This window comes from Morchella sextelata (genome assembly GCF_020137385.1).
Source record: "Morchella sextelata strain SCLS chromosome Unknown scls_3, whole genome shotgun sequence".
Classification (NCBI taxonomy): domain Eukaryota; kingdom Fungi; phylum Ascomycota; class Pezizomycetes; order Pezizales; family Morchellaceae; genus Morchella; species Morchella sextelata.
This window is the reverse complement of record NW_025408618.1, coordinates 3,146,934-3,160,475: the sequence shown is the minus strand read 5'-3', so window position 1 is coordinate 3,160,475 and position 13,542 is coordinate 3,146,934. Positions and strand designations below refer to the sequence as shown.

The 13,542-nt window shown below is 46.9% G+C and overlaps 2 protein-coding genes across 2 annotated transcripts; both read left to right on the top strand.

Moving 5' to 3' along the window:
* Positions 1-7,872: 7,872 nt before the first annotated feature.
* Positions 7,873-9,255, top strand: H6S33_009644 (uncharacterized protein; the record flags this gene model as incomplete). The annotated part of the gene is made up of 1 exon (XM_044841062.1): positions 7,873-9,255. One exon carries the CDS (start codon positions 7,873-7,875, stop codon positions 9,253-9,255), a length of 1,383 nt encoding a protein of 460 aa, XP_044698459.1.
* Positions 9,256-10,780: 1,525 nt separating this feature from the next.
* H6S33_009643 (uncharacterized protein) lies at positions 10,781-11,284 on the top strand (the record flags this gene model as incomplete). The annotated part of the gene is made up of 1 exon (XM_044841061.1): positions 10,781-11,284. One exon carries the CDS (start codon positions 10,781-10,783, stop codon positions 11,282-11,284), a length of 504 nt encoding a protein of 167 aa, XP_044698458.1.
* Positions 11,285-13,542: the final 2,258 nt, after the last annotated feature.

Here is a 13,542-nt window from a genome sequence, read left to right as displayed (position 1 = left end):
ATCTCTCTTCTCTCTCTCTACGGCTGTTGCGGACTCGCAGATAAAAAGAATCAAGACCCCTACCTGCCATACCACCACACATAACCTTGAATATTTGGAAGAGGCAGTGAGTCGAGCAAGAGTAGAGTAAGGTAGAGATAACCAATAATTAATGATCATTCAAAGAACGTTAGCCCAGCTCTACAGTCGCGACACCACAGATAGCGTTGAATCGTGGTTGGCGATGGGGATCGTGCATTCCCCCGGGCCTGGCACCCCATCCATGGCCCATCCACTCCCCCTCCAATTACGTGCCGACGTCATTTCAAATTAACCCTGGGTTTGTCCGCATACATACAGACACACACACAGAGTTAATTAAATTTTTTGGTCCCCATTCCATAAACCAACGATTCATGAACCGCATCTCCGATCTTGCTGTCCTCTTCTTCTTTTCTGAATTAACAAAAAGAGGGCATATGTGTACGGGTACATAGATAGGGTACCGAGGCCGCCGTTTCGCATGGCATGAACCGGTTTTTGATTCTTTTTGGACGAGCTTGCGCGCGAGTGCGGGTGGGGAGAGGATGAGATGTTTTTGATACGGAGGACCAGAGATTTGCGATATGGTGGAGAGACAGGCCTTCCTAGATCCGTACTAGGGAGGGATGAGACCCTTATCGTTCACCAGCCAGCTAGAGTAGTAGCTAGAGTAGTAGCAGTTGTAGTACCACCACCGCGATATTGAGTCGTGGGGGGAGACGCGCGAAATATTTTGTGAACCCCCACGAAGTATTTTCACTCTATCTACACGCGTACGGGTACTCTATCGCCGTGGACCCTGACTTGGCTTGACTAGGGATAGATCGATGGAGGGGGGGAGGGGGGGAGGGGCGAAATATCATGAGCAAGAAATAGAGTATGGTTAGAGATGATGCTTCATCGGATTAATGAAACACTCAGCTTGGATTGATAGATGGCCAGCCAAATCATGGGTCTCGACTTCTCTTTTTTCACAAGCGAGATCGGAAGTTGCACTGACTCCAGGTTGGTCGTGCGCGCGCGGGCTTTGTGTAGCAGTGGTAAATAAAGATTGGGTGAAATTGTAGAGAAAAGGTATTCTTGAGCGAGCCGAAATGTTTCATCCAAAGGGGACGGACACACGCTAGGGAGGGAAGGAGCCAGAGAGGTTCTCAGAAACATTACCCACACTGGTAATCATCATCACTAGCCAGAGTTTACTACGCCAGCTATTGAAACACCACAGCTCCACAACCTACAACACCACACACAGACTTAACCGCGATACTCGAGGGAGAGGCTCAAGAAGCACCAAAGAGTGGAGATGATCTCGGTTGCCGAACCCCGGTGTGCTCTGTGTGATAAGCCCGTCTACTACCTATCCTTCTCTCTAGTGTACGTCTACCTACTCTACTCTCCGCCGGTCCCGCTCAAGGGTCTTTCAATAAAATTGAAATAGCCCACGCATCGGATCTGCGCACGCACACACACCACACGTCGAAATGGATTGCGACACCAGGCAGCAAGAGCGGGCCAAGCTATTTCCCGGTGCTAGCTTTTTTTTTTTTTCTTTTTTGCGCGCGGCGAAGGTGGTTCATGATGATATGAGTAGAAGCCTGAAAGTTTATGTAGTTGGCCTAGCTGAGTAGAGCAGCAGAAGATGTAGGTATCTAGGCAAAAAAGGGTCTTTAGCCTAGCTAGCCTTTTCGATCAGTTCCATTTTAAAGCCTACCGATTGACAGCTGCCTGCTTGAGCGAGCGAGCGCAGGGACAATTGCGGTACAGTCTGGATTCTCTCATTGAGCATGATGGATAGCTTGGCTGTCCCATCTTATCGGCATGTTACGCAGGTTTTATCTACCATCTACACTCAGATATCGATTATTATTTTTTTTTTATTCTTATTTCATTTTTTCTACCTTCCTTCCTTCCTTTCGATGCTTGAAATTAAGTCTTCAAGATGCGACGGGGGTGGCCAGGGAAGCTACATGGCATAGGGTAGATCTATTACTTCAGCAGTGCGAGATGACGGCGGACAGCATATATGTCCCCAGATATATATATATCGGTTCGTTTAAAACAAAATAAAGCAGGTTTTCATTTTACCTTTTTTTTTTTTTTTTTTTTTTTTTACCTTTTTTAATAATAATATACTGCAAACCGGGGAAAATAAAACAGAGTATCATCAATCAATCAATCAATATAATTGCCATGGCAGCGCCCCCAGCCCCTAGCCTTGATAGCGAGAAATAACGTAATGAGATCCAAATGTTTCGAAACATTGGGCGGTGAGCTCAGCTTTTGGTGTTGCAGATCATTGATGTTTCGCAGTACCACCACCACCATTACCACCATTACCACCCATCATCACCGGTCACCCACCATCAATACCACCGAGACCACCGACCGGCTTTACACACAGAGGTATTTACGCCGCAGCCGTATATAGCTTACCGGTGAACTGGTAAAGGATGGCGGAGGATCAGTAGTAGATTTATAAAAAAAAAAAAAAAAAGAACTCTAATTTACTGTACGCACAAAAAAAATAGATCATTAATTATTATTATTTTCCTCAAAACAATATGCTTCGACGCACCGCCACGGTGATTTCTGTTTTCGTTTTAGTGGACATTACATGAAGGAAGGGGAGGAAAAGGCTCGCGCGGCCTTCTGCTTTCTCCTCGTGGATAACTGTACGACAGCAGGAGCACCATGAGCAGGCGTCTGTATGAGAGGATTAATATGCCATCACGATGGAACAATATATTCAATTGCGGTGGTAGTACTGAAAGGAAAGGAGTACGTTTTTCAGAGAGCGCGTGGTGGTTAAGCATATCAAATCAGCATTCCCGCGTTTTCCATGTGGAAACCTAAAGAAAGAATCCAAGACAAAAAGCCCTCCAAAAAAAAAATGATTTTTTGATGTTTGATCCTTATGAAATGAAATTTATCTGTATCCCAAGGCTGCACACACAAGACAAGTCCGTTTTGTCGCCCAAGTTGAAGCGAGACCTGCGTGCAGCTGTGTTTAAGGCAACTCACCACTTCTGGACTATCACATCACAAGGAGGGAAGGTACCAAGACGCCAGGGGAGGCGCAGGTAAATGTAAAATACCTTCTATGTAGCATGGTATAGCATACCTAGCATACCCAGCAGCAGCAGTAGGTACATAACCACGGTTAATTAAATAATTGGGGGATTTTTTTCCCCAAGAAAGGCTTTGTAATTTAATTAGGGGACGCTGCGGTCCTGGAAGTACTACTACTTTGATAAATTAACTAACCCACACACCACTTACCACCATCACATACCGACCCTCCATAATGCAGGCTGCAGTGTAACTTGTTTCTCGCCATGGTTACGGGTTACGCAGAGTTTGGTGCGAAAGGGGAGAGAGTGAGAGGAAAGGGAAAAGAAAAGTGAAGATCCTTTCCTTTACAAATTTTGCGGAGCGTTCCATTAATAACCCCAGTAGCAGCATCAGCAAGCAGCACGCACTGGTCGAAGGCAGACAGACGTGCAGAGAGCAAGAGAGAAAAGGGAAAAGGAAAAAGGAAAGAAAAAAAAAAAGGAACACCCCTTAATTGAACACTTTTCTCTTTCTTTGCTTCTTCGTTCTAAGGTCTTCGTTGTGTGCTTCGTTCGACCTGTGTGGTAAACGGCTGGTATATGAGACAATTGGACAAAGGCATTGGTGCATTGGAATGTAACTGTTGCAATTGTGCGTACATGTCATACTCTGTAGAAGTCAATGATCAGTTGATATTTCGCAAGCAACCTCCCCCCCAACCAACGAGTGATGGCCAAGCAAGCGGGACCCGGGACTACTACCTAGGTAGAACATGCTACCAATGTAGCAAAAAAAAAGTGTTTTCCCTACCCTCAACGTCTCGTTTCGACGCGACGTGCAGCGCAGGTATCTCATCCCAAGCCGGTACATACCTACAATATGCAGTTTCATCCTTCCCTTCCCCACAAAAAAAATAAAATAACAAAAAAATTTGAAGCGTGGAGAAGGAGGTAGAAACCGTACCTACACCCTTGGAACAGCCGCACTCTCTCTCCCTTTCTGTCTCTTTAGAGTACCCATATCCATAGTGCATATTACATACCTACCGCTCGGTACACACAGGTATGTATGTGTATGTAGCAAAAAGCCAAACATAATATATAGCCTAGCTATCCTCACACAAACCCGCGTGCGCTCCCGGCAAAGCATCTCGGGAAGGGATTTTTTTGATGCGGCTTTGCGGGCACCTTCACTGATTCACACGCAGCGCCCGCTCTTGCAGCGGGGGCATTGGCCCCATGCGTCCTATATGATGGGGTAATTGATATACCTACATCTCTGGTAATGGTGATAAAGCCAACCTTCGTCTCGTATGTCTTGAGTTCTTTTTCTCACGAAATTAGTTGATTATAAATCTTTAGGATCTTGAGATGACTGTTTTTTTTTCTCCCGGGGGGTGGGTCTACGGTATGTCAGAAAACGATATATAGGAATTAAACAAATTAACCCCAGACGATGTATGTGTGTGTGTATGTGTATATGTATGTACTGTATGTAGGTAGGTACTATGCCTAATTTCAATTTCCCGGTAACGTAGAGGTAAGGTATGTATGTAAGTTGAATGACCGCAGAGATCGTAATGTACGAGTGAGAGAGTGAGAGAGTGGGAGAGTGAGGCTACATTACATACATATGTAGTTGTCCTTGATTTTCTCATCAACTGGTTTTTTTGTACGTACGACATTGAGCTCTCTGCCCGTATGTAGGGATGGAGATCATTTCAATCTCGGCCTGGAGAACGAGGCAGAAGGAACATTCGGTAATCGTGATAGTCCACAAGCTTCAAATCGTATCGTGGACGTCAAAGTATGGGGCGTTCGTACTTGAAGGAACCAAGACCAAGAAAGAAAAAAAACCAAGCTATTCTAAACCCCCCTACCTACCTACGTGCTGCTGCTCCTGTCCTGCGAGATGGGTCGGTCCCATGAACAACCTCTTGCTTGGAGGGCTAGGCTAGCGTGGCCCTAGCTTAGCGTACCACACGTAGCACTCTCCTCCGAACCCTGAATTTACCCCAGAGTGGGAAGGAAAGGGAGGATCCGAAGGGGAAGAAAAGCAGCTAGCGAGAAAGCTAAAAAATCTTGAGTACGACGAGTTGAGCAGAGCAGCACAGAGATGTATGTACGGTACGGTAGTGCGAGCCAGCCAGTTGTTGACCAGTTAGCTAACCAGCTGTTAGCCAGTTACTCGCCTGCTAGCCAGCCAGCCAGCCAGCCAGCCAGCCAGCCAGACAACAGAGCAATGAACGCAAAAAGAAAATCAGCGCAAAGGAAAGAAGAAGAAGGAAAAACCAGACAAGTACGTACTGACTGCAGTACTATGTAAGCTGGCCGGTCATGGGAATGTTGATTTGGCTGTCCACTCGGCTTCGGCACAGCTATTCTGGTAACCAAACCAAAAGTAATAGGATTTGTAGTCTATGACGAGAGTAGCGTGGTTCCTGGATGGCAATCACTAAATGCGGGGAAGCACTAATAAACGACGCTAACGTAAAAAGGGCATCACTCACTCCAGTCACTCAACCTCGCTCCCTCCTCTCACCATATGAAAAGGGAGAACGGAAAAAAAACACCCCAGAAGAAGCAAAAAACCCACACGACAGTTGTGTAAGAGAGGCTCTCTCTCTCTCTGAGAGTGAGAAGGAGCGCCATGGCCACCTCAAATGCCGCTAGGACGAGACGAACGCTGATGCAGCGGACCTCCTCCATCCATCCATCCCTTCCCTTCCCCTCCACTTCAAAACCCCCCTAAATCCTACATACAAGAGTTACATAACCTACCTTGAGTGTGCAGTAGCAGACCCCAGGCTAAGAAGAACCTGGAGAAAGGGAAGATGAGACACGGGATCTCGCGTACATATGGTCCATGGGGAGTACCAGCAGCCAGCCAGTTGGCGGAGAAGGAATGGGGAATAAAAAAATAAAGGAATAAAATGAGAAAAATAAAAAATATTAGAAAAAAATAAAAAAAAGGAGAGACGTGCTTCAAACGGAGATACTCAAATTCTGGTAGGTGGTGAGTCGATCTTGGGTAATGGTTTCGCTACATTTTTTCCGTTTATATATTTTGTTCTTTTGAGAAACCTTACACTCACTCAAGAACGAAGAAAAAAATCGATAATGCTTGCTTGCGGGAAGTCGCATGACAAGTCTCTCCATACTTAGGGGGAAAGTGCATGGTAAAAGTGTCATATCACTTTCACTTTGAAAAAAGGCTTACATCCTCGACACTCTCGTGAGATTCAACAATTTCTCAACTAGGACCACTTCCATGTAGATCAATCTGGTACTACAACCTTAGCTTGGAAGTCATATAAAGGATGAAAAGGATAAGAACTGTACTCCAAAGGAAAAAAGAAAATATACCACGGGGATTATTTCTGTTAAAGTGCTCATTTAAACATCAAGACGAAGGGAACATGGTCCTCCTGGTCCTTTGGACAAGTCATGAGGCAATCAAAACCTGGGGAGCGGAGGTCTAGAAGGAGATAAGTATTGAAATATGTACAAGTCAATGACGCATGTATTCACTTGACTGAATAGGTGATGAAGTAGGTACATCTCGCGCAAGGAACAGTTATGAATACGTACATACTCTGCGAACTACGAACTGTCACTGAACGTCTACAACTCACTCCCATGCTGCTTAACTCCCCTAATTACGAGTCCATACACTCTCGTGAGAAAAAAATAAACATGGAGTCCTCTTGGCTGAGGAGGGTGACGAGCCTCCACAATATGCATGACAATTGACGCAAGCCCTGGAAACTCAGCTGACGGTCCAATCATAAAAAAGCGGAGTACTGAAGCAGATGGGGTCCAGGTTAGGACCGTAGGTTAACGTCGAATGTATTCTCCATCACTTTTCAGTCTAAGCGCGGCCATGAGCTGTGCCTGTGATATGGCCGACGGTTAGCTAGCTAAACCAGACACGGTTCGTCTCAAGAACAACGCGGAAGCCTCACTCAAACTCAATAACGACTGACAGGCCAAGAAATGATGGCATTGATCAACGGGTGCAAAGCTCACGACCTAGATCTCGCCGCAACAGGAAGCCTCTTTTAATATTGTGGTCCAAGGGCAATTATGTTTCACTATATGGAGTTAAAATGCAGGGTTCCACTAAGGAAATACTCGCAGTTAGCGACTGAAAAAAAAAGATAGGGGATGTGGACGTCTATGCGCAATCAATATCGTGAATGTTCAACACTATGGGCCCTCAGCCTGGGTCTCACGACCACATCTCTAAGAAATTGAGCCTTTCTTCGGGTTCGGGATAGAAATTCGGCTTATGAGATTATCTGTTGATCAAAAATTTGACAGTCTGTTCGCGCCTCTCTTCGGTTCGCCACCCGTACCTATCAGTGTCAATCTATGTCTGATTTGGGAACATGATGGACAGCGGGAAGTGATAGAAGCAGTAGAAAAAGCTTTCACGATGGTTACCTACGACAAACAAGGCTTTGAGCTTCTCTCAGTAACAAACCGTCTATCTACACTTGCCACCAACCACATGCTACAAAAAAGGGCTATGAAACTCCTGGGGGGATTTTTTTTTATGAGCAGTCGTATGTGATTGGGTGGGTCAGCTGGAGCTTGTGTTTCGTTTTTTTACCTTACATAGAAACAACAGTGGCAGAAAATAGAAGTAAAAGGAAATATCGTGAGATAATAGGTGATGCAAGTAAAGTGGATTAACATCATCCTTCTTCCCCGCTTCTTCCTTGGTTTTTGAAACCAACCTCCTCTTTTTACGTGACAACCGTTCTCACACACCAAAAACTCCCACCATTCCGGCTTCATGTCGGTCGCCCACTTGTTGCTAAGGAAAGCCCTCTTCGAGGTAGTCGACCTTAGCTCGCTCGACAAGGTCCTTGGCCTTCCAGAGCTCAGACACTCCCTCTCTGCCGAGGTTGAAGAAAAAACCGGAGCCAGAGACCACCGCGACTCCAGTCAAATGAATACCCTCCTCTTGTTAGGAATTATTCATCAAAACAAACAGCTCGCTGAAACAGTCTCCAAGCTAGGAGACGACATCACCTCCCTGAGGGAGTCAATCGCAGCCCCCAAGGCTGCTCTCACCACCTCAGACCCTCTCATCGTCCAAAAACTGGACACCCTCATCGGGAGAACCAGCCTCCCCCCTCCCACACCCCAGGCCCCCCACAGACCTACCCCGCCCGCCAAGCCTGCCCATCCGAGGGCAACCCCCATGTATGCACAAGTGGTTCGATCCACTCCCAACCCACCCAACCCCCCCAGCAAGAAGGCAGCCAAGGCAGCCGCAGCCCCGGCCCCAGGATCCGCCCCGAAGACGAAGCCCCTACCGTCTGCCCACCGCCGCTTCTTCGCCACCAGGACAACCCCCAGCCCCATCGCCAATGCCGAAAGGCTGTCGGCAACCCTCCCACGCCTCTTCGGGCAAGCCCTGGCTCGAAGCCACCAAGTCGCCCCCGTCACCTCCCTCTCCGTCACCATCAACAACAGAGGCACAGTATCTGTTACCGCTCCCCCCACCGTCCCATCAACGGTCTATACACCCTTCTTCGAGGCCCTCACCACGATCCTAAACGTGGAGGTAGCCTCCCCGGAAAACCCCTTCACCACCTTCCGCCCCGCTCCCACCAACGTCGATCTCGCCATCCATGGCGTCCCCCTCTACGAGCTCCCCAACCAGGAATGCCTAGAGGAGATCCTGCCCTCCGCACTTAAACTAGCCGTTGGCATCACCCCCTCTGCCGTCCGTTTCCTAAACACGGATGAAACCTCCCGCTCCTCCAAGGCCACCACCTCTGTCATCGTCTCCGTGACGGCGGAAGAGGCAGCAACCATTGGAACCACCATCCGCCTCTTCTCCCGCCCCAGACGCTGCAATGTCATGTGGCGAGCATCCTCCACCACCCAATGCAGGAACTGCTGCAAACTCGGCCACGCTACCCAGGGATGCAGGTCTCCCGTCGCCTGCCCCCTGTGCACCCTCCCCCACAAGCTCCAAGACCACCGCTGCCCAGTTGCCACGTGCAAAGGAGCATCGGCACCTCTTGAAAACTGCTGCGAAATCTCTCCCGCCAAGTGCGTCAACTGCAACGGGACCCACCGCTCCTTCGCCCCAGCCTGCCCCAGCAGGAAACCCACCACTCCCCCGACCCCCCCCAACCCCCAGACCGCGATGGAAATCTCATAAAAACGCCGCGCCACCCCGCCACTACCTCCAGGAGACTAGGTTCTCGGAGGCCCCATTAAGGATTTTTCCCCTCTTTCATAATTTTTCATTTGTCTTCGTAAGCTTTTTATAGGTGGAAAAATAGTCGGTCGGGGATAGGTCTTTACGCCATAGTTTATACTTTATGCGACTCTTTGTACCTAGAAACAATAGAACTTGATCAAAAAAAAAAAAAAAAAGTGGATTAACATATGTTTTCCAGGGTATAAAATACGGCAGGGGCAATGATCATGTTAGAGAACCCAAAAGAGTAATACCGTTTAACATGGAGTTCAAGCACGGATTTGGATAGCACGACAGCAGAGTGAGTGGCCTAGAGGTTGATCAAAAGAAAGAGGTGCAGGAACGACATTGAAGCCTAGCTAGCTGATAGGTAACCACTGTCGCCCTCCTCAGTTGATGAACAGCCCGTGACGAGGCGTAAAAAAGGCCCGAAGCGAGTCTTTACCCAGGAAAAAAAACTCGTTGCGTTTCGTGAGTGGACAGATGTGAGAAATTTTGTCCTTTTTTTTCCCTTCCTTTTTTTTCTCCAATAGATTGCGTGCCTTCAATAGTACTTTACGGTAGAGTCGTGATGGAGGGTGAAAGGACAAAACAATTGGGTGTGTGAGGCGCAACGGGCAGAGCAGAGAGACTGGAGGGAGGTGCCGCACACACGAATGCAGGCCAAATAGAAAGTGGATTAGGAAAGAGGTTGTCTCGGAGGGCTGGTGTGGGAACTGGGGCGAATTGTTATTTCGTTTTTCCAATTTGAGATTATTTATTTATTTTGGGATGAAGGAGGGTTGGAATAAATTGGGAATTGGAAGAATGAAAAAACAGCATGAAAAAAAAACTGATTTTTGTGTTTTGATTTTTTGGAGGGGACTTGCGCTTCTGCTGCTGCTGCTACTGCAGACGACGACGCAGCTGCTGCTGCACAGGGATCGAAGTGGCCTCACCCTCATGCTTGGTGGCCCTGCACTCCTCAACCCACCACACACCCTCACACAAAAGCCTAGTACTTTTGCGATGCATCACACCCTCGGCGAACTAAAGACCTCATTGGCTCACGCCAGACAGGCAGCGATCGTCTCGGATGGTGTGGATCCTGGCAGACCCACTCACTTTACCACCAAAGCACGCAAACCCTCCCCTCACTCGCTCACTGACTCTTTAGTTAGCAGCAACCTCACACACTGCCTGCCCTGCCTAACACTCTTTAAATATATGCTGCCAGTCTCCCCCTCCGATCTCGTTCTAACCCCCCTCTCTCACAACACGTTTGGCTTGCCCTTCATTCATCACCATAACTATCCACTATCCCTACTACATATCGACTACTCTGCCAAAACAACTGAGTTCGTTCCTTCATCAATTCAAATCAACAATCAATCGATCGATTCTTCACTCTCGAACATCGTCTCAAATAGCTGAATATCAATCAGCTAAAGTTTTATAACCACCAAAAAAACACCTTCACTACTACTCAATAAACATCACTAAAATGGACTGGTCTCCTGATTACTGTCTCTCTTGCGATCGTGAGATCTCGCAATCTGGTCACGGAGCATACTGCTCACAATCGTGCCGCTTGGCGGATCTCGAACACGCTTCTTGCAATTCCGGCTCATCATCACCTACTACCACTCCTACAACTTCATGGCAGAACTCTAACATGGGCACCGGGGCTGGATTCTACCTTCCTCCTCCGCTCAACTTCTCCGCAATGTCTGGAAGACAGTCAAGCTCAGCATCCTCATCACCTGCATCAAGAAGCCCAATCTCATCTACTCCTCCCAATCTCTACTCTTCGCCGTACGCACCAAACAACACTCGCCCTTCTCAGCTTTACACCTCACCATCACGCACCTCATTGTCGTCATTGAACAGCTACAGCGGACAGCAGGAACCGGCAGTGCTTTCGGACAAGGTCAAGAGCGAGCTTAGGGATTACGCCAGCTCATTCGACCATGTAAGGGACTGGAAGCGAAGGATGACGGTGGTTTAATTTTGGGGACAAGAGAAACAAACTTGGGCGGTTGTACGATGGGAGGGAGGCTTTAAGGGTCTCAACACAAAAAAAAAATATCATCATTTCGATTCTTACGAACATATTTTAACTACGGGTTTTGTGGGTGGCATTGTCACATTACATCTCATCTCATCTTTTGCGTACGCTATACCATTCGCATCAGCATTCGAACGATATCTTCTCCTGGTGACTCGCTGCTTTGGGAGTTGGCTGGCATCGAGGGCTGCTTTTCTTTATATCTTCATTTCTTATCTGCATATTTCGGGGTCTTTTTAAAAAGTTTCTATTTTGTCGGTTTTGTGCTTTACGTTCGGGGTTCGGTTTTCTAGGTTATTGTGTGTGCGTATGGGAGATTTTGGGGCGTACCTTTTTTTTTCCATTCTATGTCTTAACATGATCTCGGAGAGGTGAACTATTTGGGTCTGCTTCTGTTTTTGCAACATCTACACTCTTTACATTTCCTACTCTTTCTTTTACTTATGCTATGTTGCAGGGGGAAGGCGTCTGATGGGCCATCTAAGACTTTAATTGGTTTCTTTCTCTTGTTACATACTACGACTTTCGATGTTCAAAGTTTTTATTTCCTATGTTAGCGGGTTTTGGGGATAAGGAGAGCTGTTCGAGTACGATTAGGGCGTTGTAACTACTAGATTTTTTTTTTTTTGATTTTTTTTGATTTTTTTTTTGGAGGTGATCTCCAGTAGCTGAATAGTTAGGCCAATTATATGGCAGGGAAAGGGAAAAAATTAAGTTTGATCACCACACACATTTTGCTCCAAATTATTTCTTACTTGCGAAAAATTTTCTAAAAAGTTCCTGGCTGAGTTCCTTGCTGGGCTGTGATGTGACGTTCGCCGAGATCGAGCGCGGGCTCTGTTTCATCCGGTCGGCGATCCTTCACAACCGGTATCGAACATATTTTTCTGCAGCAGCTCGGTGGTAATGGCAACGAACTTTAAAGTACTGACCTGATATGTTGTTGGGCTATCAGGCAACCTCATACGATGAAAGAGTGGGCAATAAAGATGGGGGTTCAGTAAGGGTTCTCCGCAAGCAGTACTAATGGAAAGGATCAATTTTTTTCTTTTCTTTTCCTTCTTCTACCATCGGTCTCTTCGGATGGGCATTGGCGGGTAGGTTCATCCATACATCGTGCGCACTTTGTACTGCCTCCTTCGATGTCTAAGGTACCCTACCAAGTGAAGTACCTACGTAGGGTACTGTAGGTCTGCACATCTGCAAATTTTTATTCTTTTTTTTTTTTTTTTTTTTTTTTTTTTTTACTCTTTCCATTTCCCTTCAGTTGCTTCGTCTCTTACGCACACTGTTGCACGTTGCTGGCAGTTCGCTGTCTGATACGTAGGTTAGCCTACTACTACTAAAAAAGTCACGGCCACGGGAGACAGCCAGTCAATCCAGAGGATCAATCATCCCCCCCATTCCTTGCCAACTGAATTAGCTTTCTAGGATGATTCGATCAGGTATCATTATTGTATCATCAGGAAGTTAGTTAACCACTTCTGTGCCTAGAGTGGCTCTTCCAGGCAGAGGTCCCCAATCCAAGGTTGCGATGCAAATTTCAGATTGATGGTCGGAAGGAAGCGGACGGGAATGCATTGCTGCACCACGTGTATGGGGAGGGGAATTGTAAGTAGCCGGACCCCGAAAATGGAGACGCTTGTATGGTTTTTGAAAGGTCGTACAGATTTTGGACGTTTTATGCCACTTGCCTGCCTAGGTGGCTACAGTAGCTAGCTAGAGTAAATATTAATATCTCTACTACTTGCTAGACTAGGCTTGCCCCATACAGCAACAACAGTTGTTAATTCTGCACCTGCAAACTCCGATAGAGTACGGCCTAGAACTGTGGTGTACCTACGGATATGCTCCCAGATAGTAAGGATAGCCATGACTCAAATTGAGTTGCTTCCCTTCTTTCAACGACCATGGAAAGGATATATTGTGCGCTTTATTTTCTCTTGGCACCGGGAGTGTGCTGTAGAATACGTACGACTGCGCACGCAATCAATTTCTCTTGCTTGCTTGCTTGCTTGCCTGCTTCATACTGTGCTTTTTAAAGTATGTATCATGTAAGATATGTGCATGGAAGGAAACGTCTTGAGTTTTTTTTTTCTGTCTTGGAGAGAACCAAGTCCGGAGTACCATAAAGGTTAAAGTAGGCGTGTTTCACGACCGTAAGGGAAGCCTGGCATTTGCAACATCCCATCCATCAA